Here is an 18,702-nt window from a genome sequence, read left to right on the forward strand (position 1 = left end):
GTAACTGGAAACTTAAAAGCCGTTAATTGGAGAAAAATGTCAAATAATTGGAGACATCTGAGAGACATCGAGTTCCCAAATATTGGACCCAAACCAAAAATTGACATTCTAATTGGTGTGGACTATGCTGAGTTGCATCGTGCAATTAAGGAAGTAAGAGGAGAATTTAATGAACCAGTGGCCCGGCTAACACCGCTTGGATGGACATGCATTGGCGGCACTGGAGAATCCCTTCAAACACACTTTACGAAAATGATACCAAAAGCAAAGGAAATAGAAGATGCGAATGACACCATTAAAAAGTTATGGGCAATTGAAGGTGAGGAAGAGATGCAATTTAAAAAAATAATAACAAGCCCAGAAGGAACTACCGCCCTTAATATAGTAACAAGTTCGCTGAAAATAGAAAACGGAAGATATGAGCTAAAATTACCATGGAAAGAAAATAGACAGCTGGATGATAATTATATAATGGCGTTAAACAGACTACAAAACACGGAAAAACGTCTAATGAAAAACCAAAGTCTCGGAGATGAGTATAAAAAAATTATTAAACAGTATCTAGAAAAGGGATACTTGGAGAAAATTGATAAAAAGAATCTAGGAGATGGTTGGTACTTACCACATTTCCCCATTCTCCGTCCCGAGAAATCAACCACAAAAGTCAGAATAGTGTTCGATGGATCTGCAAAATACAATGGCAAATCCATTAACGACTTTATCTATCAAGGACCAAAACTTCAACAAGATCTAGTAACAGTTTTACTTCGATTTCGAAAATATCCAGTCGCTTTAGCTTGCGATATAGCAGAAATGTATTTACGAATCGGAATACATAAAGATGATCGAAGGTACCAACGAATTCTATGGAGATATTTGGATCCAACTGCTGAGCCTGATGTGTTTCAGTTTAATCGACTGGTTTTTGGGATCAACTCAGCGCTTTTCATGGCTCAATTTGTAACACAAGAACACGCAAAAAAGTATGCACAAACATTTCCTTTAGCTTCTGAAGCTGTTCTTGAAGCAACTTACATGGACGATACAATAATTTCTGTAGTAGATGAAAAAGAAGGAATTCAATTGTACAAAGAACTCACGCTACTATGGAGTTCAGCCGGAATGTTTGCACGAAAATGGCTTTCAAACTCGGTCGAAGTTCTTAAAATAACACCCGAAATTGATCGGGCAGAACATATAAGCTTAGATTCTGGAGAATTACCTGCCATGAAAACGCTTGGAGTTGTCTGGGAAGCAAAACCTGATTTATTTACTTTTCATTCCGTCGCTACCGAAGAAAATGCGGTATATACAAAAAGATTTTTGTTAAAAAAAATGGCAACTTTGTTCGATCCATTGGGTTTTTTTATCACCATACATCATTCGAATAAAAATAATTATGCAAGAGTTGTGGATTGACGGAATTGAGTGGGATGATCGAATTCCGGATAGGATTTTGAAAAATGTTGATCAATGGTTTCAAGAACTAAAAGATCTTTCTATGATAAACATTCCTAGATGTTTACAAAGAACTTCGACAGTTGTAAACCGATCCATACACGTTTTTACGGATGCGTCTTGTAAAGCATACGGTGCTGTTGCTTATCAACAATGTTTGTATGACACAGGAGAAGTGACCTGTGTAGTCATAATGTCAAAGGCCCGAGTAAGTCCATTGCAGTCTATCAGTATACCAAGACTGGAGTTACTTGGAGCTGTTCTCGGTTTACGACTTGCAGAGAAGATTGTTAAGGCCTTGAAGCTTGAAATTAAAGACGTAACTATATGGTGTGATAGTCTTAACGTTTTATGGTGGATAAGGAATCACAGTCGAAAGTTGAAACCATTTTTTGCTAATCGTGTCGGACTCATTCAATCAAAGACTGAACTAAAACAATGGAGGTACATACCTACAAAAACTAATATAGCCGACTTATTATCTCGAGGAACATCGGTGAATGAGTTAAAAAACAATAATGTATGGTGGCATGGACCAAGTTTTCTGAATTCTTTAGAGGAAAAATGGCCTCAGAATCACGTTGAAATCACACAAGAAGCTTCAATTGAAGTAAAGAAAAACGCTGTGTTAATGAATTTCGCATTATCTTCCGAAGTAGTAAATCAATTGCTTGATATAAACCAATTCTCATGTTGGAAAAGACTTGTCAGAGTTAACGGATGGATGTATCAATTTATAAAGAACTGTCGATGTAAAATTGATTTGCGTATGATAGGTGATATAACAGCTGATGAATATCATGAAAGCGAAAAGGAAATTATTGTTAAAGCTCAACAGGAAAGCTTCAAAGAAGAATATAACAACCTTAAAAAAGGAAAAACAATATCAGTATCAAGCAAAATTATATCTTTAAATCCACAAATTGATGAAGATGGCTTATTACGCTCTTGTAGTCGATTACAAAATGCTTACTACTTGCCTTACGATGTTAAGCATCCAATCATTTTGCCGAGAGGTCATGCGGTTACAAAATTGATTGTTAAACATTACCATGAAGAAGGAAATCATGTAATGGGAACAAATCAGTTACTCACAAAATTATCAGAACGATATTGGATTATACGAGGACGAGAAGAAATCCGCGATGCAGAAGCAAAATGCAACAAATGTAGAAGAAGAAAATGTAAACCTGCTCATCAGCTTATGGCTCCTCTGCCAGCAATTCGCTTTAAGGAACCACTACGTGCGTTTGCCCGAATTGGCATTGATTTTGCTGGGCCATTTCTAACGATGCAAGGTAGAGGGAGGACACGACAAAAAAGATACTTATGCTTGTTTACCTGCTTACTATCACGAGCAGTACACCTCGAGATAGCTTATAATTTAGATACAAATTCATTCCTCAATGCCTTTTTTCGAATGGTGAATAGAAGAGGATTACCACTGGAAGTTTTGACGGACAATGGAACAAATTTTGTTGGTGGATCTCGTGAACTAAAAGAACTTGTCAATAGCTTAGATAAGAATAAAATTACCAACTCTACAGCTGATAAAGGAATCAAGTGGTACTTTAACGCTCCACTAGGACCTCATCTTGGTGGTGTGTTCGAAATAATGATCAAGGCTGCAAAACGTGCAGTATCTGGAATACTTGAAAAGGCCGATATTACTGATGAAGAACTCCATACGGCCTTTACAGGTGCTGAGAGTTTATTGAACTCCCGCCCATTAACGTATCAGAGTGCTGATATAAAAGATGATGTTCCATTGACTCCTAATCATTTTTTAACTGGACAAGTGGGAGGGCAATTCGCTCCCGACTCAAGTCAATCAAAAAATTATCATCCTAAAACACGTTGGCGTCGAGTACAAGAATTATTACGTCACTTTTGGAAAAGATGGTTGCGAGAATGGCTTCCCTCTTTATCAAAGCGGTATAAATGGAATCAAGAAAGCCGAAGAATGAAAATAGATGATATTGTATTAGTCATTTCTCCGGATACAGCCAGAGGACATTGGCCGCTCGGTAGATTTACAGAAGTATTTGAAGGAAAAGATGGACGTGTAAGAGTTGTAAAAGTTAAAATTGGCGAAAAAGATTTTATACGACCAATTACAAGATTGTGTCTTCTTGAGTTCGATAATTGAAAAGGTTTGATAGACTGGAGTCTATCAAAGAGGGGAAGAATGATCGGAAGAAATTTACGTTAACGCTATTTTTGTAACTTAGCTTATTATGGGACATTCCGATCTTAATCATGCGTGGTTGTGGTATTTGGGTGCTTTACCATAAGTGCTATATATAGCCCATTTATGAAGATTGATAAAAATAATTTAGCTATTTTTAACCGATCAAAACTGTATAAAAAGAGTAAAAATTTATTAAGAACATGTTGATTAAAAAGTTACAAAAATGGTGTTGATCTTCAAAAAATAATATAATACGCAATCGGTATTAATCTTGATCACCTTCGGATCACTATTGTTACAATCATAACATTAATATATAATCAAATACAGGTCTGAAGCAATAGATTAGTAATGATGCGTGATTTCCCCTTATTCTAAAAGAAAAGTTTGAACTTTTAATAATTTTAGTAATATTGGTTATTGTAATTATTTAAACCTTGATTCTTTATTTACTTCTTTATGAAGTTATTTCTTGTTAGTCTAAACAGTTAGTCATGCAGAGGATAAGTGTAGACTAACAAAAAATAACTTCATTAAAGAGCAACTAACAGGAAATCAATTAGGGTAAGGTTGCCAATATTGTACCCCCTAAGACAAAATTAAAAAATGTAGGCAATCTACTCAGTAGAAACCTGGATTTTCAATTGGATTTCATAATTTAGGGACTGTTTGTTGTAAACATGTTTAAAAAGCTCAAAATTTAAAAAGCGTTAAGTCAGTAATGTCTTTATCGAGCATCTCCACAAATATTTTTGCAACATCGTCCGTTTCTCTCGTCGCGGTAAATGTTACCGGATTTCCTTTGTAAACTGTTTCGTCGAAGCATTTGATGAAATAGCAGAACAAACTTGGGCACAATGTTAAAAAACTTTTTACGGCTGTAAATGCCTACGTCTGTAAAAAATTTACAGCCGGAATCGAAATTCAGTGTTATAAAACTATTTCGGCTGTAAAACCTCTACAGCTGTAGGAATTACAGCTGTAGAAACTCCGGCTGTAGGACCATCTGAATTTTTGACTTACAGTCGTATTTCAAAAGCAAATTGGCTAAACCAGTTAATCCTTTGGATGAAAATTAGAAAGCAAACATTTTCAAAGTTTTTTTGGAACAGACAGAGCTTTTTTTAAAATTATAAAATACATCTTGTATCGAGCTATTATGGACTTGGATCTTGATTGCTCCAGCTCAGATATGGAGCTCTACTTCCTGTCAACTCATTTTGGAAAAAAGAGAAAGCCCAGAGTGGTAAGATAACTACAAGTTTGAAAGATTTTTGTTTTTGTAAAATATTTATTTAAATACAAAAGTAATCTAGCTTTGCATGCACCATTGCATAAAACCACCTATTTAACATTATTAAAAGATTCAGGTAAAAACTAAGCTACCCTAATATACTAAACCAAATAATATCCTGGGGATTAGTAGTTTCGAGCAGAACAAAATTCAGACTTTGCAGACTCAGACAAACTTTAAAACAGTAGGACATATGGTTTCGATGATCTTTCCAGTTAGATCTTGAGGGACTATTTTGGGTTAGGATTAGTATTTTACTCTATAGTTCACCAAAGACAGCACAAGGCAAGGTACCTTAGGTTACGTAGATTATGTATAGTAAGTAAGGTTAATTTGATTGAAAATAGTTGGTGGGCTCTGTATCTCATTGTATAATTTTAAGGATATTTTAATTAAAAAAAAACAATATTTAGTTCAAAGATCGAAGGTTCACTGAAGAAGTCTCTGATGTGGTGTATAGACAACAAAATCGGATCCCAAGAGCAGCTGTCGACTATTTGGAAGATAAAATTGAAGATCAACTTAAGCATCCTACAAACAGAAATCATCCACTGAGTTCAAGGCAACAGGTAATCAAAAACAACAAAGTCTTTTAGATAACAACAATGTTTGATTAAGCAAAGAAATTAAATATTTTTACAAAGTGCTCCATATGAACCAAAAATTGCATAAGTTGGATTCTGTATTTTAATTGTAAAATTCTCTTGCAAAGTTTTATCATCAAAACAAAACTATTTGTTAAGAACCACATTTTAATGGGATACTCTTTTTCCAGATTTTGCTTTTTTGTCAATTCCTGGGCACTGATGCCTTTTACCATTTGTTAAGAGATGCTCGAGGTGTTGATACCAAGACCATTCATGCTACAGTCCATCGAGTTGCTGATGCTGTCATCTCCCTGAAGAATGAAATCATTTGTTGGCCTGAAGTTTGCAGTGACCTAGCAGAGAAATTTTACCAGTTCAACCAGTTTCCTCTTTGTGCTGGTGCCCTGGATGGCACCCACATCAATGTTGAACCACCCAGAGCTGATGAAGCCTCATTTCTGAATCGCTACAGGGAACACTCCATTAATGTACTTGCAGTCTGTGGGCCAGATTTGTCTTTCTATTATGTCGATGCTAATCACCCAGGCAGATGTCATGATTCAAGAGTTATCTGTGAAAGTTCTCTCTGGAGATCATTTGACATTCTTGATCAACGGCCCTTCAAAGGTGCTGTACTCCTGGGAGATTCAGCCTACCCACTGTGTGAATGGCTAATGCCCCCTTTCCCAGGAATTCCAGATGGTGCGAAAGAAAAGTACAATGATTCACACAGTGTCACCAGGAATGTGATAGAGAGAGCCTTTGGTGTTGTGAAGAAAAGGTTTTACTCTCTGGGTAATGGATTTCGATTGCACAACATGGATGATGTGCCAAAGTTCATTATAGCAGCCTTTATTCTACACAACTTAGCCATTCAGTTTGGTGACTCTTGTGAATTTGATGATGACCTGTCTCCTCAACAGCAATCGTCACGTCGACCCAGGAAGCACCGGAAACGTAAGCGAAATCACCCAGTTATTCCTCCAGCAGAGCAAACATTGGATGGTACCTTGAGAGAAGAGAATGAAAGCCAAACATACACCGACAAAAAAACTATTCTTGGTATTAGAAAAAGAGAGCAACTTTTGACCTTCTTTAATGAATAGAAGATGTTTCTGTTTCGCCCATTTTAATGATGCTAAAGGATATGTTAGACTTTGTGGTGCATGTAAAATTTTTCCTATTTGATGCCAATACTGCATTGCTAAAATGATATAGGCAGAGTTTTAAGTAAAGAAGCTGCTATGTTAAAACCTACAAAATGACACTTAGAACTACCAAGTCTATATTTGGATAGTACAGAAAGCAGAAGACTGACAATAGGTTTTGAAATATTTGTTTATTTATTTATTTGACACCCTTTTTTCTCATAAGCAAATTGATTCGGAAGTTATTGAAAGCATTTATATATAGATTAATACCAATTGTAAAAAATTAAGACTAAGCAGAAGACAAAGGATTTTAATATAAATTCAAAATTTTGTAAACATGCAAAGCAAAATGATAATGTAAAATAGTTTTTGTTAAGGTACTTAAAAATCCATTTTTGTACTAAATTGGAGAAAATTTTCAATGTATTTTGCACATTTTAAAATAAAGGAGACATTGCTTTTAAAAAATATGACTTTTTATTTCAAAAACTTTTCTTTGATGGAAAGACAGAATTAGTTTAGATAATTTGATAATTCACAAAGTTTTAGTTTTGAAAAACATCTAAAATATCCAAAAAAACTGACATATTTTAATGACTGAGGTTAACTTTGAAAATGGCAAAGGTCAATTAGTCATTTCTTCAACCTTTTAACTTTTTTCTTTGCTTTTTTCTTACGTTTACTCAACCTTGCTAGGTAAATTTCTCTACCATGATTGTTATTTTGCAAGAATTTATGGAGGAAGAAAATGAGGGCAAGTCTCTGGGGGTCCAAACCATTAGGGGACAATACAGGTGTACTTGAGTGGTATTCTAGGCCTGAATTTTCAATTAGGAGGCTCCCATGTGGCAAGTAAAACCCTACTCCTTGATGATGAGACCCCTTAAGTCTGTATTAAGGTAGTACATGAAGTTGGGGAGTGGTAAGAGGATCTTTTAGAAAAGTTACAAGGGCAACACAGCCATAATGAACATCATGTCTATCCTTATGCACATGTGCAGTGTAATCACTAGCCAAAGTCATGCCAGAGAAAACATTTTGGGCTTCACACCCTAGACGACAGGTGTTAGGTTTTACAGCAGTCATTTTATCAAAGCAAAATGGGACAGCTTTTTGAAGATGGAGGGAAATGAGGTCGGCAAGGTTATCAGAAATTTGAAGCAAAAGAGATGGATTGCCACCAGTGAGAAGTGGGAAAAGGCTAACTCGGTCATTCATGGGTTTACTAGCATTCTTACAGATATCGCCAGCTCTATACATGTCTTTTGTGCAGCCAACTGTGTAAGAAAATGATCGATTTGGGCCCTCTGGGCCCTCTGGGCCCTGGCAACTGCAAATTTGCCCTTCAACTTCAATTCCCCTTGATCTGGAAGGGCAAAATGGGAGTACATGGGTGGCTAAGGCATTTCGTAAGTTAGATGCTTCGGAAGAAGTCAAGAAATCCAAAATTATTATTGAAACAACAATGAAATAGTGTTTTTGACAGCTTAGGGGATTTGTTATTAGACAAAAATTAAATTATATGTATAAAAATTTTGGGAAAATCTGCATTTATTATCTGGAAGTTTGGGTTATTTTTGCTCAAAGACAAGAAAACATTTTTGTACCAATAAGTTGGACAGTTCTATTTATAAACAAATTTTTAAAAATAAAATATCAGCACTTTAAAGCTGATACATCCAAAAAGTTGTACCATTTTATGTAAAAATAAAATAAAATTCGAATTTGCAATTTTATTTGTAACTTTAGAGCAAAAATGCATAAAATATCGAAGAAAGAGCTTTTTAAGACTGAAAAAAAAGTATAAAATAGCATTTATGCTATCTTGACTCATGTAAAAGTTATTGCAACATAAAGTTTAGCAAAGAAATTTTACAATTTTATTTTCTGATTTAGGAGTAGAATTTAACAATTAATTCTCATTGGTAAATTATGAATCCCCTAGGAAGTCAATACTTGAAAGCTTTTACATTTGAAATTGTAAATCATTGATCTCATAGGGCCCAACAAAAATCTCTCTGCAGCCCATCTTTGGATGGTAGATCACTGATTGTGAACCTGTGCTCTATTTAATGGATAATTCAATGTAATATTTTATGTTTTATTTCATACTTTCATAAGAACATACAGCAAATTTGACAAATTTTCAATTTCAAAATTAGATTGACAGAAATAGTTCAGTTTAATGCATCACTTTATGAGAATCTTCACTAGATTAAAAAAAAAGAATTTATAAAGTTGCTTGGAGAAATTAAGTAACTCTTGAGTCTTGGCTTGCAGGTTTCACTCTTCTATGACAATACATATTTGCATTTCGTTTAGGAATTAGTTTCTTTGACTCTTTCTAAAGTTGAAATGAAGCTGACTGGAACTGAAGAACTTAGAGGGAATCAAAGCTTGAACAATGTTCGCTGAAAAATTAAAAAAAAAATGACACAAAGAAGAATGAGTATAGTTAGTAAGATGAAGGTCCAGATAGAGCTGTTTGCTTAAATTTAAAAGGGCCAATGTGAGGCACTAGACCTTGAACACATGTCCATGTGAGGACCCTGGTCCTTGCCATTGCAAGAAACCATGTAGCAGTATGGTATTTTTTTACAAAAAATGATTTTGGTGTGTCATCAGTTGAGTACAAAACAAAGAAAACTATGAACACTAAAATATATCATGATTTGTTGTTGTGAAGAAGGAAGATCTGTAATTGTTTTAAATTTAAATTACATTTGCTTCGACTCAGGAGAAACAGTGAGTGTTTTTAGTACTAAAATGCAAACCATTTTAGTACTAAAAAACTCACTGTTTCTCCTGAGCCTCTGTCTTGAACATGAAGGACAACATCTCCAGAAAGGGAAAAGGTGGCTCTTCGAAAAAATTCAGCTCTTGCTGTAGCTTCTTCAGCCCTCATGTTGGCCTCATTCACTTGAGCCTTGATGAGCTCCACCTTTGCCTCATAGAGTTCAGCTTCAGCTCTCATCAGTCTAAGCCTGGCAGGTCCTTCTTCAAGCTCATATTGTGCTTTCTTCAGTTTGACTTCTTTGTAGCCATTCTCAAACCAAAGAGGAGTGCTTCCAGCTGACTTTTGTTTCTTCCGTTGAGGTTGGTTTTCATCCTGACCCACTGAAAATAAGAAAGTTTTGAGTTGCACCGATCCTGTGATAGTTTGATGAACTGTAATCTTTTACTTATTAAAATAAAATATAGACTTTCTCCTTTTGTCTTCAAATCATGAATGTAACAAATTGTTCTACACAATAGAAATGTTAGACATTCTTTTGAGATTTTATGTCAGATTTGGAAGCATTAAAATTCATACTCATGAGGAAGGTTTGATCTATTTTAGACTAAATCACATGGATTTATTTAAAGTTCTTTTACCTGCTGTCCTGTTAACTTCAAAAGGCTGTTCCTGAGGATCAAAGAAAGCTCTTGAGACACTGGGCACTGGTGATGATGACCTAACATTTCGGTTTCCAACTGGCAAGAGAGGAGCACGAAAAACACTATCTAAAAGTTGTAAAAAGGAAAGGTATTTTAGTTTCCTAGGTTTAGCTTCTGTGAATAAATTCTTGTTTTACACAAAGTTGTTGATATTAAAGACAAAAACATGTCTGCATTGCTATGAACATATAATTGGCATTTACTAATATTACAAATGAATGCACTACTGTTTAAAAATCTTCAAATAGTTCCTTTTGTTCAGTTACTTTTGAGAAAACAATAGAACTAATTGCCCATAAAATATTTTTTTACCTGTGATACTCAATGTACTGGTGTCCAAGTCAGGAAGTTGAGGTGGATCATTCTCTGCACTTGGCATCACTGGGAGGTCATTGGGCTGGTTTAGTCCTTTGACAACTGCTGAATCTCTTCCAATGATGTCAAGGACCATATTATCAACAGGAGTTAGGGACAACGCAGAAGCTCCAGTCTGCCTAGCAGCAGTCAACTTGTTGATTGCAGTTCGCCGCATTCCATCCCAGACACTCTATAATCAGATTAGTACCATTAATGCAGTACCTTAATTGAACCTTAGAGTATGCATTACTCTTTGGAGTGTTAAACAAAGAGTGAGATCTAAGCCAAATGGGCAAATAGTATGGCTAATATGGCTAAAAATACCTAAAATGCGCTATAAGAATTTGGTTTCATTTCATTGCCCAGTACCTGCATGTTTACATATTTATGGCTTCTAATCTGTTAAAATCTATTCAATTGTGCTTGTTAAGTACTTGCTGTGATTACAGTGCCACAAAATGGCAAATGAAAATTAATGTAAGGTAAAATCAATTTCTTCACAAAAATATACTTACAGTTCGCAGATGATCTTCACTTTTAAGAGGGATTCCCTTTGTCAAGCACTGGTTGTAGATATCCTTCCATGCTAGGGCTTTTGACTTCTTGGTAATGCCTTTTTCCTTGTCAAAAGGCAACAAAATTTGGTCCTTCTTAAGCTTAATCAGCTCAGCAATGTCTTCCTTCTGTTCTAGTGTAATCTGCACCATTTTGATCAATTTGAACTCAAACTTTTACTTCCTTTTTTATTTTAGCTTTTTAAACTTTTCTTTTGTTTACATAAAGAACCAATGGTTTCTATTAGAGACTGGCCAACCGTCCTATGTGATCATTTTATTCGTTAATATCGATTATTTCGATTAATGATCAAAAAAAAAACCAAACGATTAAAAAGTTAATTAGAGCGAGTTTTCTATAAACGATCGCGGGACAATAGAGCGTCTAAATGATTAAAACGATTAATATTCATGAAATTTGATTTTTAATCGATTTGATTTTTTTAATTAAGGTAGCTGCAATAACTCGATTAAATTATTGTTCAGTTTACTTTTGAGGATGTCCCTGCTGAGAGTTTGAATGATATTTTAGACTCTGAACCTTCTTCTGCCACAAATTCTGACTCAACCAATCCTGGAAGAAGCTCAGATTTAAATGAACTTGAAGATAATGCTTTGGCAGAGCAGCCAACACGACAGCCTTCAAAAAAGAGGAAAAATTCCTAAATCATCTGAAGCCTTGCCTCTTAAACAAACCAACAAAAATAGCTAAACTAATTGAGAGACTTTTTGTTTGCCATCTTTTAATGTGTTCGTGATTTTTGTACAATAAATGTTAAAACAAAAATGTGTTTCATTGTGTTTTTCATTTTATGTATTTCTCTTAAAATAAAAAAAAATATTTTATCGAGTTTTTTATGAACAAGGAGTATTAGAAATTTAAAAAATCTAACTAGATTTAAAATGAATAAAATGACTAATTGTTAGACAATTTGATTAAAATGATTAATAGTTTACTCGAAACTGATTAAAACGGTCACACAACTTTAATCGAATTAATCATTAATTTTTTAATTTGGTTGGTCATTAATCGATAATCGAAAATCGCGGTTGTCCGCTCTCTAGTTTCTATTTTTAAATTTGTAGATTTCTATGGCTCAAAATTTCCATTGCTTCGGCCGAAAATGTTCCAGTGTAAAAAAAAAGTTTTATAACATGTATATTTTTTTCCTAGAGCCGTAAGCCGGATTCCGGCTTACGGCTCTAAATACGGCGAAATGGTTTCGGCTGTAGTTTACAGCTGTAGAGTTTTTATAACATTGTGCCTTGGAGTGTGTTTTTGGTACTGTTTAGTGTAAGACTGTTTTGGGTCGGGGACGCAAGTGTTGATTGGTGTGATGAAACTTTCAAAGTCTGCGTAAACGACAAAAGAAACTCTCATCGACCTTTCTTTTTGTTCAAATTTCATGAAAGAATTTTTTTCGGGAAGTTCGATTCTTACCGAGCTGTTCCCATTAGCGGTTTTGAATGGATAACTGAAGACGAACTTTTAAATTGGAAATCGATGCCTTGCATTTCGGAAGTCGATTTGGATTATCCAGAAAGTCTTCACGACGAACACAACGATTACCCTTTGGCGCCGGAAAGAATGACCATTGAAAAAGTGGAAAAACTCATTCCAAATTTAAACGACAAAAAGAATTAAGTCCTTCACCGCGAAAACCTTAAATTTTACGAACGATTGAAAATGAAAATTTCAAAGGTACACAGAGTAATAAAATTTGAGGAGCGGGATTGGTTAAAAAAATACATTGACCTCAACACCAATTTGAGAACAAAAGCCACAAACGACTTTGAGAAGGATTTTTTCAAGCTGATGAACAATTCGGTGTTTGGAAAAACCATGGAAAACATTGAAAAACGAGTGGAAGTGAGACTGGTGACAAAAAGGGAAGAAGCATCGAAATTGTCATCCAAACCAAATTACGTCCGACACACGATTTTCGATGAAAACTTAATCGCCGTTCACATGAAAAGAACAAAGTTGTTTTACAACAAACCGATTTATTTGGGAATGTTCATCTTGGATTTGAGTAAAACTTTGATGGTTGAATTTCATTACGATTACATAAAAAAAAATGTATTCAGATCGGGCAAAATTGTTGATGACAAACACGGACTCGTTGATTTATGAAATAAAAACGGATGATTTTTACAAAGACGTTGCTGAGGATGTGGAAAGCAAATTTGGCACGAGCGAATTTGACAAAAACCATCCCGCCATTTAAAGCGTTGGGTTTAAGGTTGGTGCAAACAAAAAAGTTATTGGTATGTTCAAAGACCAAACCGGAGGAAAGCAAATTGAAGAATTTGTCGGTCTGCGGTTGAAATTGTACTCTTACAAAATCCATAAAGAAGAGCACAAAAAATGCAAAGGAGTGAAAAAAAATGTGGTTAAAAAATACATACCCACAACGATTACAAAGACTGTATCGAAACTAAAAAAGAAAAGGTAAGTAAAACGAGCGTGATCAGATCCCATTTACACGAAATTTACACGAAAGAAATTAACAAAGTCTCTCTCAGCGCCGCCGACGACATAAGAATCCTTTTGGAAGATGGAATTCACACGTTGGCTTATGGTTATTACAAAAACAGATTTAACTTGATCAACTACTAGAAGTTTTTCGGTCCAGAAAACACGGATCCACAAACTGATTTAAAAAATTTGCAAGAACAAACCCTAGCGGAAGAGCAGGAGGCAGAGCAAACTCCAGAGCAGTAGACAGAGTCCAAGAGAATTTAAAAAAAATTAAACAAAGTAAAAAAAAAGAGTAACAAAAAAATCAATGTGGAAGGAATTATTTTGCCAAACGAGGCTTTAACAAATTTTTAATTGATAAAGGACGCAAAAAATATGAAATTAAAAAACTTTAGAGGAGTTTTTGTCAGAGACGAATTGCCAAAAAAGACAATGAAAAAAATTGGGTGTGTTGGTACAAAAACGGGGATGAAAATTTCAGCTTTGACTCTTACGCCCAACCCCCTCTCGTCGAGCTCGTCGATTATTTAAAATGTCCCGTCTTTTACAACAGCGAAAGGGTTCAATTTGGAAACACGTCTTACTGTGGTCAATTGTGTCTTTACATCTTGAAAAAATGTGAAGATGGAAACAGCTTTCAAGACGTCGTCAACACCCTTTGGTGATCGCAATCGAATTTAAAAAATTTTGTCCATTTAAAAATGATTGATAAATTCAACAGAAGCAAATTCAGCGTTTATTTCGATAATCTTTCAACAGACTCAGCAAGCAACGTTTTTATTAAAACGGATGGATCCAGCACCATCACTGCAGACATTGATTTCAATTCAAACAAAGTCATAAACTTGTTAGCGTCTAAATATTGGATAAATTTTGAAGGTTTTGAAGGATCGTACGAGTCGCCCATGTATTTGTTATTAGCTGTTCCAAGTCGGTTTGAAATCATGCTGATTCCACCTCGTACTCTCTTTTGGATCATGCGAAGCATATCAGGATCGCTCAGAAGTTCTAATTCAACTCTAGTCATTTTATAACAAGCGTCTATACCGAGTCCAGGGGATGTGTAGTACCAAACGGGATCTTGACCGTAATAATTCATACACACGTCTCTGAAATTTTCAATAACATCTGCAAGTATAAGCACGTCTGAAACGTTGTACAGCTCGTGGTAGTCTTTAAACGTGAAATTCGTTCAAAACGTTTTGAGCATGTGCATAGTCTTCATCTTCTATTTCAGTGTCGTTCAATTTGGAGTTGAATGCTTTAATAAGTGGCAATGCTGTTTCGGAGAATTTTTCAATCGAGTCTACCCATTCGTAAGAGTAAACGCCTTTTTTTCTTAATAAGTCAAACTGTTTTCCAGAATAATATTCAGCAACGTTTTTGCACTGATCGTTGGTTAGATTTTTAGCCAAACTGTCTAAACTTTCAGACATGAATCTGAAGCTGTCAATAAACCTTAATTCTTTCCACACTGCCTTAAGCTTACCATTTTTTTAATACTCTCTTACTTTGATGCTTTTTGTGAAGCTGATGTATTTTTCATCGTTGTTTGGGATGCAATTGAGTTTACCACCTAATTTCTTGATGAACAAATGGCAATCGTAACCTGACAAATTGTGTAATAGGATGGGTATGAATTTTTGAATTTGATATTTTATGTTGCAATCTTTGTGAGCGGCTCTTCGATACTTTCCAGTCAAATGGCAGTGGTCTAAGACTTTATTGTTTTCAAGATTTTTACTGCAAATGTGGTATTGTGTTGCATTTTTAAAATCCTTTTCATCCTCATCAGTCACCACTTTCTTTTTCTCCCTGTAAAGTTGTAATAAATCAATCTAGTTGAAAATTTTTGTAAGGTCTGTTTCGAGACTGTTTACAAATTTTTGCGCAACGTCGTCATCATCGCTTTCTGCTGTGTACGTGACAGGTTTTCCCTTATAAATGGTTTCATCGAAGCATTTGATGTAATAGCAGAAGGAGCTTGGAAGGTGTTTTTGGTATTGCTTGCTGTAAGACTGTTTTGAGTCGGGAACGCAAGTGTTGACAGGTTTGATGAAACTTTCAAAGTCAGCATACACCACAAATGGAACTCTCATGGACATTTTGTAGTTTTTAAACTGAATTTTAGTTCCTTCTTTAGGAAGTTTGATTCGGATCGAGATGTGATTATAGCAGTCAACTCGATGTTTTTTGGAGCTTTTCTTCTTGGTCATAAGCTTGGAGACAGTTTCTGCAAAAATGTTGTTTTCTTTTTCCTTTTGTTACTGAAGAACTGGCAAGTCGACTGAAGTTTTTAATCACGCAGTAATGGCTAGTGTCATCGTTTGAAATGAGTAGCAAATCAACAGTATGCTTTCAATCTAAAATTTTGGATATTCGTAAAGGATGAAGTATTTTTTCATCATACCCAAAGACGTTGATGCTAATGTCTGGATTGATATTTTCAAACTTGTCGATTTGACAGTACTTGACAGGAAATTCCATTCCTTCCCATTTAACTCTTCTAATTTTTTAATGAGCTCATTGTCAATTCTTTCATTATCTCTATTTTTTAGATTCAACGCTCTAGTAACAGACCTTTTAAAGCATTGATTGTCGTTGTTTTCCATGTTGATAATAGCCTTTTTGTTTTTCAGTTCAGTAGGGAGATCAATGTACGAAGAACCGATGAAAGGTTCGTAATCAATCATGTTAACGTCTATTTTTAAAATTTTGGAAACTTTCCAATTAGATCCATCTTTGTTGCAATTGGACATGTTTTCAAGAATTCTTTCTTTACATGTTTCAAAGAATTCCCCTTTGATAGTGGATTCATAAACAATATCGTATTTGGACGGGAAGACCACAATGCGAAGAGTTTCTTCTCCAGTAACAATATTCACACGCGTCATTTCGCAGGTTCAAACAAGGTTCGTTTTTGTGATTTTTTTATAGACTTTGATTGCGGCCTCTTTGACCATGTTTAAAAAGGCATCAGGATCTTGATATCGAACAGAGGGGGTGTAAGAAAATTGCTCAGTGATGTGATTCAACGCATGGTCAGTCAATTTAAACTTAACAGGTCTTGACGCTGAAACCGGTCTACCGAATACAACGTCTTTGATAGACTTTATTCTTTTTTCCACTCCATTTCTCACGCTGCTCACTGTTTTCTTCACCGTTTCTGGAACGTATGGATCAATAGCAGAAAGCACTTGGTTGAAACTGTGGGAGACGACCGTTGCAATTCTTGAAAATAAACCAGATCTTGGTGCAGGAACCGGTCTAGGTGTGATGACGCTTGTTGAATCGGTAACCGGTGTGTCAAGGATAGATGGTTCAGCTCTTGTCACCCGATTTTGAAAGCGAGCAGGTCCGAATGAAATCAAGTCGTTGGAAACAGGACGAGGAGCAGGAACCGGTCTCGAAACTACAGGAGCAGGAACAATTGGCCACGCATCAGTCGTTCGTCTGCGTGCTGCAGGACCGATGACAGGTCTCGTGGTTTTTATGGCTTCAACGAGCTCTTCCCTGGTCATTCTTAGCGTTTTATCGCTCTTTCTTTAGCATCTTTTCGTAATGCTGTTAAAGATTTCTCTTTAACTTTTTTCTTTGCTTTGTCACTCATTTTAAATACAGAAAAAAATTTCTTTAACCCATTTTCATTTTTTTAAAATTTCAGCAAAAAAAAATTTAAATTTTTAGCAAATTTAAATTTCAGGCTTAATTACTTCTATTTTATACCCGTGTTTATCGTCAAAGTATTTCCAGCAGTGACCCGTCTCTTTTCTTAATTTGTAAAGGGATTTGTATTCGATCACTTTTCCCGTTTTAACATGGGTTATTTTTAAAGTGGAAGGATGAGTTCTGATGTTTTCAAGTCTTTTCCATTTAGGGTCGATGGGTTTTTTTTCTTTTGGTGGTATTTTTTTCAAGCACTCTCGGTCTGCCCACAGGTTTCTTTTCTTTCACCTTTTCCATTAAATCGCTTTCATCGATCAGATTGTTTTCAAACGCGATGAGTGTCAAAGCCATCAAAGTGTCTGCTGTTTGGGTAATGCCGTTTCTGATCAGCAAATCTTTCAAAGCCTTTCTTGTGTAAATCATCTTTTTAATACTGAAAGATTTTTAACTCGAATTCAATTTTTTTTAATTCTTCTAAAAGAATTAAAAACTTCCCGCACTCCTGTAAAAATTATAAGAGTCGTTACTCCAAATCAGCAAATTTATTCTAGGCTTTTCATAAAAATAAATTGCATTGCAGAAGAAATCAAAAAGTTCAATGGCTTCATGTTGAATTTTATATTCTTTAGCAATTCCATCTCTACAGTTATAAGTATTGAAAATGTTTCGAATTTGATTCAGTACTTCTTTCGGCATGCTCCGAATCATTTTATTAAAGGCTTCCTGATATTCCTTTGGAAGTTTTCCAACGTTGTGAATGAATTCAAGCAAACTTTTCGAATTCATTGGAGGAGGAACAACTTTCTTAACAACAGGAGGTTCTTCTAAATCTATAATATAATTACTACAGAAATGCTTAACGTTTAACGTTTAACGTCGTTTCGTCATTAGTTACTTGGCTTTGAATTAGTTACTTGGCTTTGGAAGAGCGCGTGCTTCAAATGCACGCGGCCATAGGAGAAAGATCTTTTGAGCGAGTTAAAACTTTTTTCCTTTTGGAATTTAATTATTAGTTTAGATATATTACATAAAGAATCATCTTAATCAATTATATATCATATTATAATTGAAATAAGTATATGAAATAGTTATATACACATTTTTATCAGATAAAGTAGAAAGGATTAAAATTTTTATTAGATAAAGTAGAAAGGATTTAAAGTAGAAAGGATTTTAATTTTTTAAATCGTGGCGCTACTCGACTTTCTCCCCCCCCCCCCCCCCTAATTTTATGATTGATTCTGATAGAGAATTTTATGCTGATTCATAAAAATATAAAAACATAGACCTGAAAATCAACGGAAAGTGCTCTAATTCGAAGTCAAAGTTGTAAAAAATCCCATTAAAAAACCCTAATATTCGCCATTTTGAAAATAATAACTTAATGAACTTTTAGCTGACAAAAGCAATACATTAATAGCATGGTTTTTACGTTAAAAAAGTCGTTAAAGTATGTTTATCTTGCGCAACTTTTTGTGGCAATGAAAATAGCCGTTTTTTAATTATTAGAGAATAAACTATTTT

At 35.0% G+C, this 18,702-nt stretch overlaps 2 protein-coding genes across 2 annotated transcripts; one reads left to right on the plus strand and one right to left on the minus strand.

Annotated features, from left to right (window-relative positions):
* The first annotated feature begins 36 nt into the window (after window positions 1–36).
* LOC149891966 (uncharacterized) lies at window positions 37–3,607 on the plus strand. Its single transcript, XM_090078040.1, has 2 exons — window positions 37–1,360; window positions 1,407–3,607. Exons 1-2 carry the CDS (start codon window positions 37–39, stop codon window positions 3,605–3,607), a joined length of 3,525 nt encoding a protein of 1,174 aa, XP_089934166.1.
* Window positions 3,608–8,768: 5,161 nt separating this feature from the next.
* Window positions 8,769–12,295, minus strand: LOC149891967 (uncharacterized). Its single transcript, XM_090080216.1, has 4 exons — window positions 10,992–12,295; window positions 10,432–10,666; window positions 10,057–10,185; window positions 8,769–9,798 (listed from the first exon to the last, which is right to left on the minus strand). Exons 1-4 carry the CDS (start codon window positions 11,181–11,183, stop codon window positions 9,443–9,445), a joined length of 912 nt encoding a protein of 303 aa, XP_089936342.1. The 5' UTR covers window positions 11,184–12,295; the 3' UTR covers window positions 8,769–9,442.
* Window positions 12,296–18,702: the final 6,407 nt, after the last annotated feature.

Source organism: Hydra viridissima, unplaced genomic scaffold (genome assembly GCF_058129835.1).
Source record: "Hydra viridissima isolate aposymbiotic clone 2 unplaced genomic scaffold, HvirCarnegie_v1 scaffold_2, whole genome shotgun sequence".
NCBI classification, from domain to species: domain Eukaryota; kingdom Metazoa; phylum Cnidaria; class Hydrozoa; order Anthoathecata; family Hydridae; genus Hydra; species Hydra viridissima.

Coding starts and splice junctions, on each gene's coding strand:
- LOC149891967 (XM_090080216.1), bottom strand. CDS start 11,183: ATGGTGCAGATTACACTAGAACAGAAGGAAGACATTGCTGAGCTGATT. Junction 10,186..10,431: donor CAGTACATTGAGTATCACAG/GTAAAAAAATAT, acceptor TACAACTTTTAG/ATAGTGTTTTTCGTGCTCCT. Junction 9,799..10,056: donor TGAAGTTAACAGGACAGCAG/GTAAAAGAACTT, acceptor TCTTATTTTCAG/TGGGTCAGGATGAAAACCAA.
- LOC149891966 (XM_090078040.1), top strand. CDS start 37: ATGTCAAATAATTGGAGACATCTGAGAGACATCGAGTTCCCAAATATT. Junction 1,361..1,406: donor AACTTTGTTCGATCCATTGG/GTTTTTTTATCA, acceptor TAATTATGCAAG/AGTTGTGGATTGACGGAATT.